The sequence below is a fragment of the Triplophysa rosa genome, linkage group LG5 (genome assembly GCF_024868665.1).
Source record: "Triplophysa rosa linkage group LG5, Trosa_1v2, whole genome shotgun sequence".
Classification (NCBI taxonomy): domain Eukaryota; kingdom Metazoa; phylum Chordata; class Actinopteri; order Cypriniformes; family Nemacheilidae; genus Triplophysa; species Triplophysa rosa.
Window position 1 is genome coordinate 1,162,877 of NC_079894.1, and position 22,074 is coordinate 1,184,950.

The following is a 22,074-nucleotide window of genomic DNA, read 5'->3' on the forward strand; positions in this document are numbered from 1 at the left end:
AGAGAGAGAGAGAGAGAGAGAGAGAGAGAGAGAGAGAGAGAGAGAGAGAGAGAGAGAGAGAGAGAGAGAGAGAGAGTGGCGTCAACTCCGTCGTTCACTTCGAGAGTCGCGTCAACTCCGTTGTTCACTTCAGTGGAATAGTTTTTGCACAGAGATATTATCCAGCTGCAGTGCCACAGGTTTCAGGCCACCTTTCTCAGACCGGAACTGAAGGAGAATCGTGGTTTTGGGGGGTCCGGTCTTTTTTTAGTCAGGCCACCTGCATCCCAGATAGCACATGCACGTCTGTAAGATGTCTGATAGATCTGGAAAACATCTGCTGTGTAAAAACATCTGCTAAACATCTTATAAATAGCAGTTTTACATCCATTCTAAATCATAAACACCTTACAGACATATTCTAGATGTCTATACGACATCTCACAGCAGACGTATTGCAGATGAGCAAACTATGCATTTCAGACGTAAATGCAGACATCAAATAGATGCCTGCGTGCCATCAGGGATAATGCTATTTTGTCAAATGCAAGATGAGCTATTTTGGGTTTAAATCGATTTCTGTGTACATCATATTACATATAAATAATAAATACAAAAAATCTGAATATTTATAATTTTTTTATTGCATTTGATCCCAAAACTGTTCAGATTTACAGTTCTTCAATACAAAAGAAGACTTCATGTCTTCCCTAAATGTAAACGTCTTACACCGTGCCGCTCACGTCTGGTGTAGACAGGGTGTGTGTTAAAGTGAAAGTGACCTATTAGTCAGATACGGTGACCCATACCCGAAATGTCACCTCTGCATTTAACCCATCCAGAGAGTAGTGAACACACGTGCACCCGGAGCAGTGGGCAGCTATCACTGCAGAGCCCGGGGAGCAAGTAGGGGTCAGGTGCCTTGCTCAAGGGCACCTCAGTCGTTACCCGCTGGCCCCGAGAATCGAACCTGCAACCTTCTGGTCACGAGTCCGACTCTCTAACCAGGTATTACAAATGTGAACTAGATGCATTCTAATTAATATACATGTGATAGACTGACATACAATTCATTTAGATCAAAATGCACACTAATGGACATCCCACATGAAAAATGCTTAGTTTTAAAAATGAAACTTGTAAATTTTAGAATACTGTAATACTAGTAATTATAATAGTGTATAATCATAGTATGGCATGCAAAAATGATGCGAAAAATAGTAGGGGTGGGAATCACAGGGTACATGACGATACGATACAGTTCGTGATTCATTGCTCACGATACCGATAATATCATGATGTGACAATTCTACGATAATCGATATATTGTTTGGCAATTCTATAACGATACATCACGATATCTGCCTAACTATGAAAACAAAATGTCCATGAAAAGGATAAGTGCAACATTTGTCTCTTTATTCAAGTCCACAAAACTTTGTTCAGTAGGTAAATTAATAACATATTACCAACATGAGTAATAGTTCAAGTAAATTAAACATTTTATGCTCAAATTAAAAGCTTATCTTTGTAAACTGACACATTTAAAACATTAAATTTTTTTTATACTGGCACATTTCTAAATTTAACAGCCACTTATTTAAACCTGGGAACATCTTAGTGTTAACCAGCTTAAATAAAATAAACCTAAAAAAAACATTTCAGTGCAGCAACTTGCATTAAATCTAAGCACATTAACGTTCATTCACAAATATTCATGGAGCATAATTTATTTTACACGCAATCCTAAATTCTTTCTCAGACTAGTTTGTTCTCGTTTCCCTCATTTGCGGGTTAAGTAATAATGCTTGGAAATATATTCAGAGCATCTTGTTTTATTCATCTCAATCTAAATATAAATCGATATTTGGCACAGCGTATCGTATCGAAGGACAACGATACATCGCCTGCCATATCGATATATTGTCACACCCCTAAAAAATAGGTACAGCATTTAATATTTGAAAGGTAACTATGACTGTTGTCAGCATAGTATTTCTGCAACCACATCGTACAGTGTTATAATTATTCTTTCTTGTTTTTGTTTTTTTGTCCAGATACTGGACATGTCTACTCAAAAGAAATGCCATGTTTGTAAGGAGAGAATCGGGGTAGCCAGTAAGACATGTCAACACTGTCATGCCAAGCAGCCTTACAAGCAGAAGCTGGAGAAAAGAAAGCAACGATATGCTGAAGAATGGATTTCCAAGCAAAGAAAAAACGGCAGTGTCAATAAAGTCTATGATGCCACATATCTTCTGGTAGGTTTTTCATTCAGACCTTTGTCATAATAGTTAATAATGTCTGATCCTTAGCATTTATGTACATATTTCTTACTTTTTCTACATTTCAGCTGTTCCACTTTGAAAGACAGTCTTGAATTGTCAATAGTGGATACAGATCAGTGTATAGAACATATCCACTAGAGGTCCTGTTGTTGACGCAGTCCGATCGGTGTATGACTGCGAGAAAGATTCAAAATCAGACACGCCTGTTTACTTGTTGTTGTTTTTTTGGATATTGAAACAAAAGGATACAGAACGCCTTATATTTCAAGACGAATGGACATGAGAAATAAAGAAAACACCAACCTCTGTGATGCTGCACATTATATTTGACATTATATTGATAAGCTGGTTGAAGCCTGAAGAACTGACCTAAGATTGGGTGCGTTTGTGTTTTACTCCAGCTGATCTTGTTGTTTCTTAATAAGCATCCAACGATGTTTATATTCACTCTGATGTTGATATTGCGAGATATAATTAGTTCATTTTTACATTTTCTCCTTAGCTGACTTGTTTACTCGATAACATTGTCTGACAAACACACATTATCATTGTTTTCCCATTGTACATTTGTTGCCTTTCCCTTCATTTCCTTAAGAGTAAATAGAAAATGATGTTAACCTAATTAAAATACACGAGAAGTGATAATGTTAATGTTACATGTAGGTTTAGATAATGTGTATATAGTTTAAACCCTATTTAAAACGTTCATTTTTATGAATTTGGCCAGCCTAAGGTGATATTCTTGTGCATGTCGCCCCCTATCCCAAATGTGTTCTGCACCCCGGACATAAAACAGTTTTTCTCTGTACTCTGAACTTGTAGTTATTTTTTATTTTATGATTTTGTTCCAGCTCCATAAGTGGGAAATTTTAGATCGATACCCAGTCGCCCTCCTTGCCAAGAGAACAACACGAGGTTTTTCTGCTGAGTGCTTGTGTCCGTGGCAGATGGACACAGAAGATGTTAAGGATGCCTTTGATAAAATAAAGCGGATATATGAAAGTCTTCTTAATGGTAAGAAACGCGTCATGTGCATGCTGCATTTTCTTTGAAATGATTGCTTATTTGTGATACTCAATTTAAAAAGTCAGCAATAAGGTTATGCAAATGTTGTTGGTAAATAAATAGTCTCAGACATTATGCCCACAGACCGTTGGCTGAACGTCTGATGCATAAGGCACACGTTTCTGGAAACACTTCAGCGCGTTCGAAGTCGTCATCTGATTGGTTGAATTTTACAGGATTTCCAGGAGACATCCGTGACGCGTTCCCTAAAAAAGGTCCGCCTGGAAACAAGAAGAAGCCATCTGATCGAAGAAGTAAGCTGTCGTGTTTACAACGGTTACAATAAGAATACATCACAATCGACTAAATGCTTCATTCTTAAAAAGTATGCAAAGATCACGACATAAGCGTTGTTGTTGTTAACTTTTGACACGTTTGTGAATGTACACCGGTCTGTTACTGCGGGGACATTTCCACGCCTTTAAACATGACACGGCACAAAACGAAACGTGATTGGTTGCTTTACCTCTCAGTCATATGGCCTCTTGCCAATGAAAACGGCCTTCAGTATGAAGGTCTGGTTCAGCGAGACTAGTAAATAAATAACATTTTTACCTCAAGTTTACAAAAATATGAATGATATGTGAACATTTGAAATGTTTTATAGTGATTAGTGGTGCTAATGTAGTTTAGACCTGCCTTTAACCAGATTTGAATGCTCATGTGTTGCAACAGCTCATCTAAAAGTCCCCTCACAGTTTCTTTTTCTCAGCAGTGTCTGTGACACATGAACCGCCAGAACCAAACAGTGCGGACACATTAGTTATAAAGACCGAGACTTCACCACTAAACCAAGATGCTCTCCCTTCCAGCATCACAGGTGACCACACATCATATTAGACTTTTTAGCTTCAGACTATAGCCCCTTTCACATAGAAATCCTGGTAAATTACCATCAATTTACCAGAATGACTTTACCACTAAATGTGCTGTTCACACAAGCAACGGCATTCCTTCTTTTTACTGCTAAGACAGCGTTCACACAGCGCTCCAGTAATGCGATGTCCTTTAGCAGAACTTTCCTTCTGCTCTGCAGTCGGAGTTGTTTGAAAACATGATTTTATATGCGAACGAACGCAGTCAGCGCGTCCTGCGTTGTACACGCTCTTACCGGTAATCTTCATTCACACAGCGCCTCATACTGGTCATTTACCGGTAATGTTACAGCTTCTGTTCTTAGGTCCTACTGGTGAATTGGCAGTACTGATTCACCTAAAGGTCCCGTTCACACACGATCTGTTAACTGTAATTTGCTGGCAATTTACCAGTAAAGACTGTATGTGTGAAAGGGGCTTATGATTCCGTCACGTTAGAGGAAACTCCTTGTCATTGTTGATGTTTCATTGTGATGCATCTTCTTTCCAAAAGTCAAACATGACTTCTATATGTCTGGAGCGATTTGCAGCTCTCGTAGTGTCCTCAGTCATTTTATGTACGCCACCCAGGTATTGATGTGTTGTTTGCGACAGCTCATGCAAAGGTCCCCTCACGGTTTCTTTTTTCTCAACAGTGGATGTGTCAGAAGAACCAGCAGCATTTAACAGTGAGGACACGACAGTAATAAAAACAGAGACTTTACTACTAAACCAAGATGTTCTTCCTTCTAAAAGCACAGGTGCCGTCACATCAGATTCAGTACTGATTCTGAAACCGAATGTGCTCTTGTTCTTACTTCTGTGTTTTTGACTATGGTTTCTCCTCATCAGCCCTCGCCCCCTCTGCTGGTTTTAAACCGGCTCCTGCGAAGTTGTGGAGTTCCCCACGAAACCGAAAACAACCGAGGCACGCAGACGCTAGTGGTATGTGCGGGTTTATCATTCATACTCAAGCACCATATGAATCAAAGAACAGGGCCTTTCTTACAGTATGTTTGACAAGGATTGGGTAGGTTTCTACACTGGCACATAGTGTACTGTAATATGCATAATTCTTCCGATAGCGTGATAAGCATTGTTATGACTATATAGAACCCAACCATTTTAGTTGAAAAACAATGAGTTTACGTCCACGTTTATGTATTTATATTTAAAGAATGCTTTGTTGCTGTGATCACTCCTCATGTTCATGTAACTATTGAAAATATATATCTGTAACATGACTGCAGTGAGGTAAAAAATAGTAGTTTATAGTTATGAACACTACTAAATTTATGATTAATCTAATATTTATCTATAGAAATAATAATCACAGCAACCAATGACTGTCTTGAAGCACGACCCTCGTTAGATGTCTGTTAAACTTATTCTCTTTCTTATCTTTTAATTCATTTCAGAATGCTCGATTCATCAAGAGGAAACCAGTTTCCCCTCCAAAAAAATACTGAGGAGAAGAATCAGAGAGGTTTGTTAAAAATGATTAAGTATGAATTACAGTATATTACAGCCGCGGAAAACATTAAGAGACCATTTCAGAGACCCTTATTCTGAATTGAAAATGTACTATCTATACGTACTACATAATTAGAAACAAATGTATAGTATAATGCAATGTAAGTCACTTTTGATAAAAGCGTCTGCCAAATGCATAAATGTAAATGTGTTTAGGTAAAATGATCATTTCTGTTTCATTCTGTGAACTGCTAACAACGTTTCTCCCAAATTTCAAATAAAAAGGTTGCTTCTATTTGCATTTATTTACAGAAAATGAAAACTGGAGAAAATAACATAAAAGATGCTCTCTAATTTTTCAGACCTCAAATACTGCAAAGAAAACAAGTTCATATTCACTTTTACATTTAATTCAATTCAATTTTATTTATACAGCGCTTTTCACAATGTGCATTGTTCCAAAGCAGCTTTACAGGAGCAAATAAGAAAAATATAGAAACACAAGAAAGGTCAAACGCAGCACAGTGCATGGTGTTTACATTTATGCATTTATCCAAAGCGACTTACATTGTATTGTACTACGTATACATTTGTTTCTAACTATGTGCACTTCTGCAAAACAACATTTCTACATGTATTTAGGAGTAGTTCAAAAATCTTTTTTATGTAATCACCTGGATTTTATCACAGTCTTCACATGTCTTGTCATGCTGTCAGTCTTTCACAATGCTGTTGGATGACGTTGTGACTCCTGAGGTTTGATTTTGTCAGACACTGGACTGGAACAGCCACTTTTGGTTTGAAATAAAACTTGCAGTGATCTCTTAATATGTTCCGCGGCTGTATATAATATATTATTAAATAAGTATGCATTATAAAAACAGAGCTTGGCCTGATGATACGTTGTTTTTACCTGTTATAAGTTGTACTAGTATAGTTTCTTCGCTAGGCTAAACATTTTCAGTGTCACTCAAATATTAACACGCACTTTTTACTTGTTTATAGGAACAAAATGTAGCCTATTAATCAAATGTATTCGTTTTAGAGAGTCGTATCGAGTTTTACGTCCCATTAGTTATTGCTATTGTTAACAACCATGTACATGTAGCTGACTGTGTAGTAAACGTTAACTGTTGTTCTCTTTTTAATGCATCATATTCATACAGAGGATGAGGCCGGAAAAGGTGGAAATATTTAGATGGAGATAAACATATAAGGGGGAGGAAAGCAGACGGCTCGCAGGAAATTTCTTACACACAGCAGCATGCGTATCTATTCTGTCAAGACCAAACACATTCATATTGTCACGTACACTACCGAGCCAAACCCTCCTAGACTTGTCGCGACAGAAATAAACTTCCTCTTCTCCTCCTAGGAAAGTGAAAGTGAGGGACTCTTAACCCTTGTTCACGTGGAGCCGGAGGCATCGACCAGCGGCAGCAGCATCCAGTCTGTGTCTCCTGTGCCCGTCTCCGCTAGATGTGCCTCCGTGGGGAAGAGGAGCGCAGAGCCGGAACTCCCTGAATTCCAGCAGAGCTTTCTGAGTAAACCCAAAGACTATGACGAACTTTATTTCATGAGTCTTGTTGGAATATTCAAAAGATTGTCTCAAAGGAAAAAAGCTGAAGTGCGGATGAAAATAGAGCGAATTCTCTATGAAGCAGAGTTTGAGTGAGTAGTGTTAGTCTGATCGTAGTGTAGTGTCAGTCTGATCGTCTGTGACCGGACAAAATACACCTAATTGTGTTTTTGTAATAGCTCAATGAAGAAATAAATGATTGTAAAATAGTTTTAATAAATGTGAAAATGTACTCAATTTACTTATTGTTTTTATTTACATGGGCAAGGGCTGATATTTAATATACATCCAACAAACTAAATTAAATTAATACACATTAAATAATACATAACACAGTGGGGGCAATTACACATCTGATGGAAATCCGCTGCGAATTTCACCTAAAGGTGACAAGTTGGCATCCAACATTCACTGTTGGGTGGTGGCGTGCAGGGGCGTCGCACCCGGATGTGGTTTTTCCCGGTGAGAGGGTTCAACACCCGCACTTTTTCTGTAGTTTTTCCGCAGTTTTGCACAAACGCCTTACAGCAGTCGCTCCTCCGTTTCTCTGGCCGCTCTGTGTCTGCGCTCGCTGCGGCTGCCTCCTCTCCCCTCCCTCTCAAACATGACACCGGTTTTGAGTGTGACCGGCTGATGATTGGCTGTTCTGCCTTAAGTCCCGCCTCTCTTAGTGTGTTAGATTTATCGGTCAGCTCGTACTGAGGAGGCGGGAACTTATGGTTATGGTTATTTACATCTCCCTTTTCCAGGTACTTTGAATGAGTGTTTATGCTTTCGAGGTTTTTAAATAAGCTCGATATGTGTTTGGGAAGATGTTCTGTTTATGTTTTGTTGACATGTCGAGTGTTTTCTGTATTATATTCAGTTTTTTAGACTAATGCTAATTGGGATATTGTTCAGCTAGCTAAATTCGGGTATGTATGTGGCATGCAATGTATAAAGTAACTGTGATGAAGGCAGGGAATTGATGAGGAGGAGGGACACATTGTCATTGTTCAACAGTGTATTTATGGGTTTATTGCCAGTGCAATTGATTTTGATATTTTGAGCATTGTTTGTTGATTAGCTGAATACTTTTGTGGATACTTACCTGTTGTGTTTGATTGTACCTGCTGAGGAGAAAAAAGTGAGAAATTATGTCATTTTTGGCATACCTGTTGAAGAACTATGAAAGAAAAGTGTATATTATTTTAATGTTTAAAAACAGTCAGTTGTACCATTATTTATACCACCAGAGGAAAGCTTTGTGTGGGCGTTTTTTCATATATCTCCCCTTTTCAAGGCGCAAGTAAGCAAAATTTAGCAGTCTCCGTCCTGTCAGACCCATGTCACTATATCAAGCTTACCACAGAGTGTGTTTTTATACTTTTCTAGTATCACTCATTTAAATGGGAAGCTTTTTATATCTTGTATGTTATAGGCTACCTTTTGTACCCTTCTGTCATTGTATTCATCGTTTTTATTGTTAACAAACAAACCACATCCATCCCCCGCACTTTTGAAAAGCTTGCTACGCCCCTGGTGGTGTGTATTCTTCCACAACTTCTGTGACGTCATACAGGACAACCTTAAGCATGGAGTTACAGTATAACACGTACATTAAAACTGTATAACGTATAATGATTTAGTCTAATGATTTACTTAAGATCATCAAACTGGTCTATGTCGACTCTGAAATAGGCTTTGAATCTCCGTCCAGGCGGAGCTCTTGGATTAGTTGGTGAAGTTCTCAGTGCTTTCTACTGTATGTGCTCGAACAACGGGAACTGTGGGGTTTTTTGCTTTCTTCATAAATGCATCTAATAGCAGAGCTAATGCCAGGGTGTTTCATTGCCCGAGATCAAAGTCATGCCACTCGGCGGCCATGTTTGCAACGGGCAGATATTTCTAAAACATCAGAAATCGGAGCTAAATAGCATATTTCCGATCGATAATTAAAAAGTTAATTGACGGGGTTGGATTTATTCATGCTCCATTGCGTGCTAGGAGTCTCTGTTGATTGTCAATTGGATCTTTTGTATGTCAGAAATAAATTGAAAGTGGGATCTGTAATAAGTAAAGTGTTTGTGGGGTTGTGGAATTCTCCTCTTGACAGATTTAATGTGTTCATGTTTAGCGAATAACATTTCAAATTTCACTAACACTTTAAGAAAAAAGTTTTCAAACAATGTTCTCAAACATCGCTGAGACATTTTTTGACGTCACCTCAAATGTCAATTATTTACAATTCTTTTATATTTTTTACATTTACACAATATTTGCTCTTTTTATAGAGGTATATAACATACACTGTATGTATTGTTTTGCATATATGACTTGGCTGCTGACGCGTCGTGACGTTCACTTGTATTTGCGCAAATTAACAGCCCTAAAACAACAAGCTTGTCATTTGATTGTATGACCGACACTTTGTTCACGTTCACAGTTTAAACACGTTATTTCAGTTCATGCTGTAGAACTGTTATTTCTATTACTGGTAAACATTTGGGGCTGCCATGCATTTCACATTGTTTTATATACGATCAATAACTGTTCTGCACAGTTTATCTTGGATAGAGCACAACTAACATAAGTCTAAAGTACAGAAGTTTGTGTTTACAGTTCTTGCAGCAACACGTTCATAACCCCAGATTTAAGAGCTCAATTAATTATTCCGATAGCGTGATAATCATTGTTATGACTATATAGAACCCAACCATTTTAGTTGAAAAAACAATGAGTTTACGTCCACGTTTATGTATTTATATTTAAAGAATGCTTTGTTGCTGTGATCACTCCTCATGTTCATGTAACTATTGAAAATATATATCTGTAACATGACTGCAGTGAGGTAAAAAATAGTAGTTTATAGTTTGTATCTAATATTTATCTATAGAAAGAATAATCACAGCAACCAATGACTATAGTGCTGTCTCGTTAGATGTCTGTTAAACTTTCTCTTTCTTATCTTTTAATTCATTTCAGAATGCTCGATTCATCAAGAGGAAACCAGTTTCCCCTCCAAAAAAATACTGAGGAGAAGAATCAGAGAGGTTTGTTTAAAATGATTAAGTATGAATTACAGTATATTACAGCCGCGGACAACATTATGAGACCATTTCAGAGACCCTTATTCTGAATTGAAAATGTACTATCTATACGTACTACATAATTAGAAACAAATGTATAGTGTAATGCAATGTAAGTCGCTTTGGATAAAAGCTTCTGCCAAATGCATAAATGTAAATGTGTTTAGGTAAAATGATCATTTCTGTTTCTTTCTGTGAACTGCTAACAACGTTTCTCCCAAATTTCAAATAAAAAGGTTGCTTCTATTTGCATTTATTTACAGAAAATGAAAACTGGAGAAAATAACATAAAAGATGCTCTCTAATTTTTCAGACCTCAAATACTGCAAAGAAAACAAGTTCATATTAATAAGATAGTTATAGTTATTCTACGCCGCCTTTTGGTTTCTTATGATTACATTATTACCTCATACAAATGCATGGCTGTTGTGCATGCGATATGGCTTCACGGCAGAAGGTCAGTTTGCAAATGCTTGGGACAACTTTTCTTAGAAGATCATCAAACTGGTCTATGTCGACTTGAAATAGGCTTTGAATCTCCGTCCAGGCGGAGCTCTTGGATTAGTTGGTGAAATTCTCAGTGCTTTCTACTGTACATGCTCGAAGAACAGGAAACTCTGTGGGGTTTTTGTCAGGATCGGTGAGGGAACAAGGACAGAGGACCCAGGTGCAGACAGCCGGTAAGGGGTTAACAAGACTTTAATAATAAAATAAAATAAAACAAAGACAAAACAAAAACCCAGGGGGGGGTAAAACAAGAACAAGGATATAACAGGACACAGGAACAAGGACTAACTACACCTAACAAGAATAAAGATAACATTTACCATTCAATACAAATAACTAGACAAGACTAACAGAGACAGGAACTCACCCACATGAAACAAATGACAATGAACCAGCACAGGACAGAAAACACAATGGCATTATAAGGGATAAAAATCAAGAGGGGACAGTCGTGGGGCATGAAATCATAATGAGCACTAACGAAGAAACAAGAGGGCAGGAACAATGACGAGACCGGAGAATATGGAAGGCCATCAGTGCCAAAATGCCCCTCTCCACATGAAACAAGAGGTTCTGTCATGATTCTGCCACTAGATCAAGAAAAGCAAGACAAGATGGGGCAGATGACAGTTTCTTGATTCTTCATAAATACATCTAATAGCAGAGCTAATGCCAGGGTGTTCATTCAAATCACTCGGCGGCCATGTTTGCAATGGCAGATATTTCAAAAACATCAGAAATCGGAGCTAAATAGCATATTTCTGATCGATAATTAAAAAGTTAATTGACTTGGATTTATTCATGCTCCAATGCGTGCTAGGAGTCTATTGATTGTCAATTGGAGCTTTTGTATGTCTGAAATATATTGAATCTGAGGGCTGTCAAACGATTAATCGCATCCAGAATAAAAGTTTGTGTTTACATAATATATATCTGTGTACTGTGCATAATAATTTTGTAGTTATTAACACATACACATACATGCATATATTTAAGGAAAATCTAAAAATTAATAAACATTTATATATAATTTCAATTATTAGTAAATATAAATAAATACATGTAAATATTTCCTAAATATGTATTCATGTGTATGTGTTTGTATTCATAAATACATATTTAATATGCACAGTACATAGACATATATTATGTAAACACAAACTTTTCTGGATGCGATTAATCGTTTGACAGCCCTAGAATAAGTAATGTGTTTGTGGGGTTGTTTAATTCTCCTCTTGACAGATTTAATGTGTTCATGTTTAGCGAATAACATTTCAAATTTCACTAACAATTTAAGAAAAACGTTTTCAAACAATGTATAAAACATTGCTGAGACATTGTTTGACAACTTTTTCTGTTAGACGTCACCTCAAATGTCAATTATTTACAATTCTTTTATATTTTTTACATTTACACAATATTTGCTCTTTTTATAGAGGTATATAACATGCACTGTATGTATTGTTTTGCATATATAGCTTTCCTGTAGCTCAGTGGTAAGAGCATTGTGTTAACAACGCAAGATTGTGGGTTCGATCCCAGGGGATTGCACATACCTATGTATAAATGTATAGGATAATGCAATGTAAGTCGCTTTGGATAAAAGCGTCTGCCAAATTACATAAATGTAAATGTCAATATATGACTTGGCTGCTGATATGTCATGACGTTCACTTGTATTTGCGGCAAATTAACAGCCCTAAAAAACGTGTATTAAGAACTGTTGAAAGATGGACTATTGAAACAGAGCAGGATTTGCAAGCCTGTTTCTCTCTGACAGAAACTGTAACTTCATATATCCGTTTCTGTGAGGATATGTGCATCCCTACCAAGTCTTATCTAACTTACATCAACGACAAACCGTGGTTCATGGCAAAACTCAGACAGCTCCGTCAGGCCAAAGAAGATGCTTACAGGAAAGGGGACAAAGTCTTGTATAAACAGGCCAAATTCACACTGGAAAATGAGATCAGAGGGGCAAAGAGGAATTATTCTGACAATTTAAGGAACAAATTCTCTTCCAGTGATCCTGCTTCAGTGTGGAAACGCCTGAAAGATATCACCAGTTACAAGACACCATCCCCCAGCACTTTGGAGAACCAACAACTAGCTGACGACTTGAACAAGTTTTATTGCCGGTTTGAAAAAACACCCCAAACCCGCCCTGAACACCTCTCCACACAACCATTCACACCTTCAGCAACCCCCCTCTCTCCCACACCTACAATTCAGATCACTGAAGAAGATATGCGCCAGGTCTTCAGAAAGAACAAAAGAAGGAAATCACCAGGCCCAGACGGTGTGTCACCAGCCTGCCTAAAAATATGTGCTGACCAGCTGGCCCCCATCTTCACACAGATCTTCAACAGATCACTGGAGCTGTGCGAAGTCCCCTCATGCTTCAAACGCTCCACCATCATCCCAGTCCCAAAGAAACCCAAAATTACTGGACTTAATGACTACAGACCTGTGGCTCTAACGTCTGTGGCCATGAAATCATTTGAAAGACTGGTTTTGGCCTATCTGAAGGACATCACTGGTCGCTTACTGCACCCCCTGCAGTTTGCCTACAGAGCAAACAGGTCTGTGGATGATGCTGTCAACATGGGACTGCACTTCATCCTTCAGCATCTGGACAGACCAGGGACCTATGCAAGGATCCTGTTTGTGGACTTCAGCTCCGCTTTTAACACCATCATCACGGACACCCTTCAGAATAAACTGGCACAGCTCTCCGTCCCCACCCCTGTCTGTCAGTGGATCAACAGCTTCTTGACAGACAGGCAGCAGTTAGTAAAGCTTGGTAAATTCAAATCCAACACCTGCACCATCAGCACTGGAGCTCCTCAGGGCTGTGTTCTCTCCCCACTGTTCTTCTCCCTTTACATGAATGATTGCACATCTAAAGACCCCTCTGTCAAGCTCCTGAAGTTTGCAGACGACACCACACTGATCGGCCTCATTCAGGACGGTGACGAGTCTGCTTACAGGTGGTCAAGGAGCTGGCTGTCTGGTGCAGTCTTAACAACCTGGAGCTTAACACGCTTAAAACTGTGGAGATGATCGTGGACTTCAGGAGAAAGCCCCCTGTTCTCCCCAAACTCACCATCATGAACAGCACTGTGACTGCAGTGGAGTCATTCAGATTCCTGGGCACTACAATTTCTCAGGATCTGAAGTGGGACACTCACATTGACTCTGTTGTTAAAAAGGCCCAGCAGAGGCTGTACTTCCTTCGCCAGCTGAGGAAGTTCAACCTGCCACAGGAGTTGCTGAAACGGTTCTACTCTGCCATCATCGAATCCATCCTCTGCACGTCTATAACTGTCTGGTTCAGCTCAGCTACCAAATCTGATCTCAGAAGACTACGGAGGGTAGTCCGGACTGCTGAGCGTATCATTGGTACAACCATCCCCACTCTCCAAGAACTGTACTCATCCAGAATGAGCAAAAGGGCTGGTAAAATCACTCTGGACCCCTCACACCCAGCACACTCCCTTTTTGAACTGTTACCGTCTGGTCGACGCTACTGAGCACCAGAACGACCAGACACAGGAACAGTTTCTTCCCTCAGGCCATCCATTTTATGAACACTTGACATTAAACGCGGAACACACAACTCTATTTTACATTATTTATTCACCAAATTTGCACATATCAGACCTGTACATACATAATTGTCTATATTGTATATTGTGTTTTTTGCTGTCTTGTACATTGCCTATTTCTATATTATTGTATATTATTATTTATTTTTTTATCATCTGTGTTCTGTCCTGTTGCTGTCTTTCTGTTGCACTGTGGAGCTTCTGTCACTATAACAAATTCCTTGTATACTTGGCCAATAAAGCTCATTCTATTCTATTCTATTCTATTCTAAAACAACAAGCTTGTCATTTGATTGTATGACCGACACTTTGTTCACGTTCACAGTTTAAACACGTTATTTCAGTTCATGCTGTAGAACTGTTATTTCTATTACTGGTAAACATTTGGGGCTGCCATGCATTTCACATTGTTTTATATACGATCAATAACTGTTCTGCACAGTTTATCTTGGATAGAGCACAACCAACACAAGTCTAAAGTACAGAAGTTTGTGTTTACAGTTCTTGCAGCAACACGTTCACAACCCCAAATTTAAGAGCAACATCGGACATTCAGAGCTGAAGTGTGGTGAGGAGTCATCTGTAGTGTATAAAGTGATAAAGTGGCAAACAAGATGGCGGTGCCTTTGCAGGTGTTAATGTTACTGCTCTGTGTGCGCAGCTCAGTTTCACAAGATTTAGGGACGCCAACGGTAAACATTATTGCTGAGCTAGAGAAACTTAAGAACATGGAGGCAAAGATTCAAAACTTAGAAGAAACGCTGAACAAAGTATTAAGTGAGAATGAAGGTAAGGAGAAAATATTTGATTGAAAATGGGAAACTTTTATAATTGGATTTATTGTATTGGTTGATTTTAACTCCTTCATGCATGCATGAAGCACCTCCGTCAGGATTGGTTTCCTTTGTGTTTTTCTTACTTTTAGGGCATGAAAAACACATGTTCTTCACTTTTCCGTTTTCATTTTCAATAAAAAGTTTGTTTGAAAAGTGAAGAGGTGAATGGTTTTGGGATGATTCACTAGTGTCCCTGGTGGTTATAATGTGCAACTATGCCATCAAACCCCATGCCAATGCAAGAAATGGCTTTTTGATAGCTCTCCACTGTTGTGACTGTTGTTAGCCTACTTAATGCTTTAGCTTACGAACCAACAATGACAAATATGTTTACATTCAACATGTAATAATCTTTTCATGTAATAATCTTTTTAACTAACATTAATAAAGAATAATAAATGCTGACAAACTATATCGCCCATTGTTAGGCCATATTAGATAATGCATTAACTATACACAATACTTTACGTGAAGTGTTACTGAAATTACGTATTAATTCATTGGTCCTAAAAACATGTACAACGTGTATTCCAAACAGCTTTGAAAGGTTTAGTACAAGATTAAAAAAATAAGCTTGAATCTTTCCAGAGAGAGAAAGACTTTTTATTTCTTAGTTATTATCTTTAAATGACACAGTTTATAGTTTTTGATGACAAATTCTGTTCATGTTCATAGCTCAAAAGATCGCCTTCTCAGCTGGACTTCTGGCATGTGGATCAGGACACACTGGGCCTGTTGATTACAAGAAAACTCTGGAATATAAGAAAGTAATCAGTAACATTGGAAATGCCTATGACCCCGATACTGGTAAGCACTGTAACGAGAACGTTATTACAGAAATGATCCTGCTCACATATGATCATTTCATCATGCGTGTAAATGTAACGTTTGCTTTGCAGTTCTTGAATTCACATAGCTGTACACGTGTTGTCCAGGTGTTTTCACAGCCCCAGTAAAAGGAGTCTATTACTTCAGATTTTATGCTCATTCACACTCTGGAAACCAAATGGGCGTCAGTCTTTTAAAGAACACTCAGGTCCAAGTCTCTGTGTATTTTTGGAAGCCTACCACCAATGGGAACGCAAGCAATGGTGTTGTTCTTACCCTGGAACCTGGTGATCGAGTTTATACAGAGCTCTGGGAGAACTGCTGGGTTTTCGATAATGAAAGAAGCTACACCAGTTTCAGTGGTTTTATGATTTTTCCTTTGTGAATGTCTTATATGACATCTGGTAAATCTTGTAGACGGTCTGCTCTGAAGATGATATAAATTGGCTTAAACTAGTGCTGTCCATCGATTAAAAAAATGACACGTTTTTTCTGTGCTTAAACACGATTAATCACACATAACATTAATGTTTTTAATTTTACTTTTACATTCTAATAATTTCACATTTAATCTCCAAATGAATGTAGAAACAACAGATTTCTTTAACAGCATCATTTTATGAATAAAGTCCATGGCTTTGACTCAGGTGCGTTTATAGGTTGTGCTTAGCCTACACAGTAAAAAATAATTGGGGGTTTTAGTTGTTTCAACTTATTTTTATTTGTAGACACAACTATTTTTTTTATAAATTGTTGAGACAACAGTAAGTTTCTTGGTTCTCAACTAGGGTGAAAGTTGAATTAACGAGCATAACTGTTGTTTAAACAAAAAAATGCTTCTTGAAACAACTGCATCATATTTTCGCGGGTTTTTACTAAGTATGGCGAGATTGAAGCAGATCAAGGAACACGTCTCTCAGTTTCCCGCCTTGGTGACAATGACAGACAGGTCCGGATTAAGAATTCAGGGGCCCCTGGGCACAAGGGTCTTGTAGACCCCCCCATACGCGCGGGCGTACAATAAAGTTTTGAAATAGCCTACAGGGTACTACGTGTAGGATCACCTACATCTTATACAGGATTACATTGCCAAGTTACAAACTATGATCACAACCTGAAAGAAAACATCAACACCTGTACACATTCTCCATCATACAGGATTTACAACACAACAATGCTTTTCTGGACCAGCAGCAACAATATCAAGACATTTCCCTGCATACTGTAACTCACTGGCATTTCCAAGCACACACTGCCTCACCTCTACCTATTAATTCAGTTCTGTCAGGTTCTTCCATAATTCACACACAAACACGCCGGATTCACAAAACTGTTTTTAAGAGAAAATATAAGAACTTTATTAAGATTAATTATAGGACGTTCTTAAGAATATTCTTAAAAGTAATTGTCAAATATTTTCTTATAAACATACCCAGATAGCACAATCCCTCTGGCTTACGTCTATTTGATGTCTGCATTTACATCTGCAATACGTAGTTTGCTCATCTGCAATACGTCTCGGAGACGTCTGAACGTCTGTAATACATCTGCTAAAGATCTGGAGATCTGCTGTGTAAAAACATCTGCTAAACATCTTAGAAAGAGCTGCTTTACATCCATTCTAAATCATAAACATCTTACAGACATCTTCTAGAGGTCTATATGACGTCTGACAGCAGACATCTCCGAAACGTATTGCAGATGAGCAAACAATGTATTGTAGATGTCTTGCAGATGTAAATGCAGATGTCAAATAGAGGTAAACCAGATGTATGTGTGCTATCAGGGTATTCATTTTTCTAAGAATTAATGGGCAGACTTTGTCAATGATTATACTATAAGAGTAATTTGTCAATTTGTTAAACTTCATTTGTGTAACAAGCACCTCAGGACTCACGTTCTTATGTAAGCGTGTAATGTGTTAAACGGCATTAACGAATATTATAGGTATACTTACACGAGTCTGTGTAAGTAAACATTTTGCAATGTATGTAAAAGCCCTCGGGATTTTCTAATAACGAAGGCTAAAAATCGGTAAAGTAAGGCAGTTAGACCTGATCAACATTATATCAAAATTCATTATTGGTGAAGAAACACCACCAAATACATGTAAAAAAATCTTATTTTTTGAGATTTTAAAGAGAACCGTGAGGGTATTCTAACTTAGCCTATAGATTATATTTACAACAATAAAGCCGTTTTCATTTACATATTTTCAGTTTCTACTGTCAGTTCTAACTAAACGCGACATCTTCTAACAAATCATCATAAAAAGCGGCGATTTTGGCAATATTCTTTCACACAGCCTCTGTCTAGGTAACCATATGCGTATTTACAGACGAAATGTGTTCATGTTTATACATTCAAACAGTGGATAACAGTGACAGGTTGTCAGGGAGTCACCTGTGGAATGTGCTGCTTCTTCCTGCGCGTGGAAAGAGAGTCCTTGCGCTCGCGGGACAGCACTGGCGACATTTCCTCACAGAATGAAAGCTTTATCGGAAGGTCGCTGGATATTTCGCTTTGTGCTTCTCCTGAACAAAAGCTGCTTAAAGGGCTTGTAAAAGTTACTATATCAAGAGACAGACTTGCGTACGTTAGAAACACTGTTTTGTGTGCGCACTTGCGTGTGTGCGGGCCAGAGAGGCACACGGCAGAATGAATATAGTGAAAACATTGTTATGTGAAATGTTCTCCCCCTTTCATGGGTCCCTGGGCCGGTGCCCGTAATGCCCATTGGATAATCCGGCCCTGATGACAGACATTCTTCTGCCTGCATTAACGGTGAGTTTTTAATTAGTAGTATTTCACAATGGTTATAACTATATTGTAAACTAATCTTACCACCCCGCACGTTTACTACTAGTAGCTTGGCGCGTTTGCTCAGCTCAGTCAGCCAAAAATGTTTATGATGGCCAATCAAATCAAATAAGGCGGCAAACAAAATCCTACTGTGGCTTGATGCTAATGTAAGTATTTTTTTGTTAACCAATAAGATTTCTTTATTTGGCATTCACACAATACTCTGTTTAAAATATTTCGTTTTTTGCAATGTTCTTGTGTATTGTGTGTTCATTCATTGCCATTTCAGGACTCATTTCAGGACTCACACCAGAACTGCTTTTTTGTTGGCCATGTCTAAGGATTCCTCCAGTTTTTTGAAGCTTTGTGAGGTATGTTTAAAAATACATTACAGAGGTCACTCTTTGAAGTAAGTCAGGTTCTTCAAATGTCAGGTTCTTACTGATATCTCGGATGTCCCCAAGGCTTTTGGACTCCTTATGGGTTTACTTTATGCTGTGAACATTGACTACCCCAAACACATTAAGTAAGCCTTTGAGGCTGAACATTGGTGGAAGCAGCTGGTCTTCATGTGTGCATGCTCTCCGCTACAAGTTGCTATCTAAAAAGTAGCTTTTTTAAGAGAAGCTTCTGGGTTTGTATACCGTTTGCAAATGTTGTAATGTTGGGTCAAGTTTTTACACATGTGAACGAGTTTATTTAAATAGACAAATAGACACAATCTCCTAAGAATATCATACAGTAATTACATGTTGTAATTCATATTTTAATACAGTTTGATGTGCAGTTTTTCTTCACTGTAAAAAAAACTTACATTTTGAAGTGCAACCAAATTGATTTTACAAGGCAGTTGAAATGGAAAGTAAACAGTAAAATAAGTTTGTTATGTAATATAATAGTAAAATATCAGATGGGAATGACTTGTAAAGTCAGTTTGATTGCAAAAATGTTGTTTTATATTTAAAGTCAAGTAATGTGTGAAATGTATTTTTCCACTTGACATATATAGCGAATTGTTTGTTTGTTTGCAAAAAATCTATTAAAATGTTAATGGGAAAATGTTGTGCCGATCAAGTTAACACAATGCAAAAATGTTTGTCATTTTAACAAAAAATTTTACAAAGTTTTTTAAGTTGACTCAACAAATAGTTTTTTACAGTGTATTAAAACAACCATATTATTTGCACATATTTCAAACGCATCAATTAATGTTTTTTCTCTATAATTCTCTTTCTATATTAGAATTTTTTTATAAAACAAACAAGTGTCTGCAACTTTTGTAATTTGATGTCTATGTATGTAGCTGCACAAAAAGTCAAAGGAATAGCGCTTACATTTGTCATTCCAAACCCAAATGCTCCTGATAGATTGATTGTATTTCAATCTGGTAATATTTGTATAAAAATATCAATTGGCCATGTGTTTACTCATCACTGATAGACATAAAAAGACAGACATGGCTTTAGCTATTGTTATCTAATTTGCACTCAATTGTTCTAAAATGCACATATGTCGCTCAAGGACATTTTGGACCTCGGTATTTCTAAATTGAACGTTGTCAAATTTTGAAAGCAGCGAAGTTAATCGAGTTTTGTTCTCTTTTCATGTTCATCAATGAATTATATTTCACCATTCCTTCTGTTGCTGTGGGTTGAAGGTTTACAGTTATTTAAATTGACAAATTATTAACATTGCACTCAATTCCAATTATAAAATGTTGTGCATTGAACATGTCTTGGTTTGGTGTTAATTAATTTGTATGAGGTATAGCTGTGACGGAGTTATGCCACCACTAATTTTACACCGGTTGAGGCGGCCAAATATGGACAGGATTCCGGTCAGTGAATCAGAGATCGGAGAAGAGATTCCTCACAAAGATGTTTATTGAACAGCCTCAGAGTTGTCATCTGCACTAAGTATTCCTTGGCAATGATCTGCATTAATGTTTGTCTTTTTTGTGCAACACTCAAAACCGTCTGTCCTTAACAGTAACTTCGGTTCCTAGGACAGGCTTTGGTACAACGATTATTTTGAAAATACTTGCATATGTTGGAAATTACAGTGATCATGTATCCATACTTTCAGCAATTAAAACCCTGATCATTTTACTTATTACTTCATGACTGTCCCTAAAGTCGGAATCGACTGTTAAAATCATTTTTAATGTTGTCATTGACTCAAATCGGGTAAATTGTCTTTGTGATTGGCGCAAAGCAACGAATAACATTTAAAAACCAACCAGGTAAAAGTCATACCTCCACTCTCTCTGATTGTACACGTTTACATCCGATCCAAAACACTGCATGAGCGACGCCTACTGGTTCTCTCACAAAAGGGAACGCAATATTTCCCGTTCATTCTTCACCTTCAATCCGATCACATTAAATTCTAATTAAAAACTCTCCTATATTTCGTCTGTCAGTCTTCAAGCTTTTATTTCTCTAAACGACTGTTAAGACTTTGTAAGTTGCTTTAAATGAAAGCGTGAGTCAGGTTTGTGGAAATAAATTATAAAGCGTTTCATCAAGCTTAAAAACGTAAATAATCAGCAACAGCCAGGAAGTCACAAATCATATTGTCATGGCTCTGCTTCATTTAGTCATGTTTTTCTTGGTCCTGTAGCAGAGTCATGACAAAGCCTTTGGTTATGTGTGGAGAAAAACATATTATTGTCCTTTATACGTTCTCTCCAGTGTCTCGTCATTGGCCCCGCCCCTCTCGTTTCCTTGTTATCTTTCCCTGAGTGTTTTATTACCCACACCTGCCTTGTGTCGTTATCCTTCGTTTGTCTTCCCTATTTAATGCCCTCTTGTTTCATTGTCCTGTGCTCGTGTGCTTTTTAGTGTTCTTTGGTTTTTGTCTTGCCCCCTCGTGGGAAGTTTTTGTTTGTTGTAGTTCTCTGTTTAGTTTTCCCCCTTGTGGGTGTTTTTGTTTCTGTCTTTGTTAAAGAATAAAATCTTATTTGTTAACCCCGTCATTGCCTGCCTTCATCTGGGTTCTTCTTCCCCTGCTATTTCATGACACATATATTAAAGAGTACATTCCTCAATATTTTTTAGGGCTTATTTTGGTTTATGGAGTGTCCGACAACAAGTTTATGTACATACATGATGTAAAAATACTATTATTTCGTAATAATAAGCAGTTTTTATTACCTTACTTCTTGACTGACTCTCAAATGATTCGT

The 22,074-nt window shown here is 37.7% G+C and overlaps 1 protein-coding gene across 5 annotated transcripts in view; it reads left to right on the forward strand.

The window, feature by feature from the left end:
- LOC130554180 (uncharacterized) overlaps positions 1 to 16,761 on the forward strand; it is a 17,414-nt gene extending 653 nt beyond the window's left edge. Inside the window, exons 1-12 of one of the 5 annotated variants that reach the window (XM_057333667.1) lie at positions 2,137 to 2,240; positions 2,333 to 2,646; positions 3,119 to 3,281; positions 3,509 to 3,586; positions 4,045 to 4,152; positions 4,843 to 4,947; positions 5,039 to 5,131; positions 5,605 to 5,672; positions 7,035 to 7,330; positions 10,203 to 10,270; positions 15,933 to 16,064; positions 16,193 to 16,760. In XM_057333667.1, coding sequence (XP_057189650.1) covers positions 3,215 to 3,281; positions 3,509 to 3,586; positions 4,045 to 4,152; positions 4,843 to 4,947; positions 5,039 to 5,131; positions 5,605 to 5,672; positions 7,035 to 7,330; positions 10,203 to 10,270; positions 15,933 to 16,064; positions 16,193 to 16,470 — 1,293 coding nt within the window. In that variant the 5' untranslated portion in view covers positions 2,137 to 2,240; positions 2,333 to 2,646; positions 3,119 to 3,214 and the 3' untranslated portion in view covers positions 16,471 to 16,760. Of the gene's footprint in view, positions 1 to 2,036; positions 2,241 to 2,332; positions 2,647 to 3,118; positions 3,282 to 3,416; positions 3,587 to 4,044; positions 4,153 to 4,842; positions 4,948 to 5,038; positions 5,132 to 5,604; positions 5,673 to 7,034; positions 7,331 to 10,202; positions 10,271 to 15,932; positions 16,065 to 16,192 lie in introns of those variants that run through there. The other 4 variants (XM_057333664.1, XM_057333665.1, XR_008962950.1 and 1 more) reach the window with 4 other exon arrangements.
- The last annotated feature ends 5,313 nt before the right edge of the window (positions 16,762 to 22,074 follow it).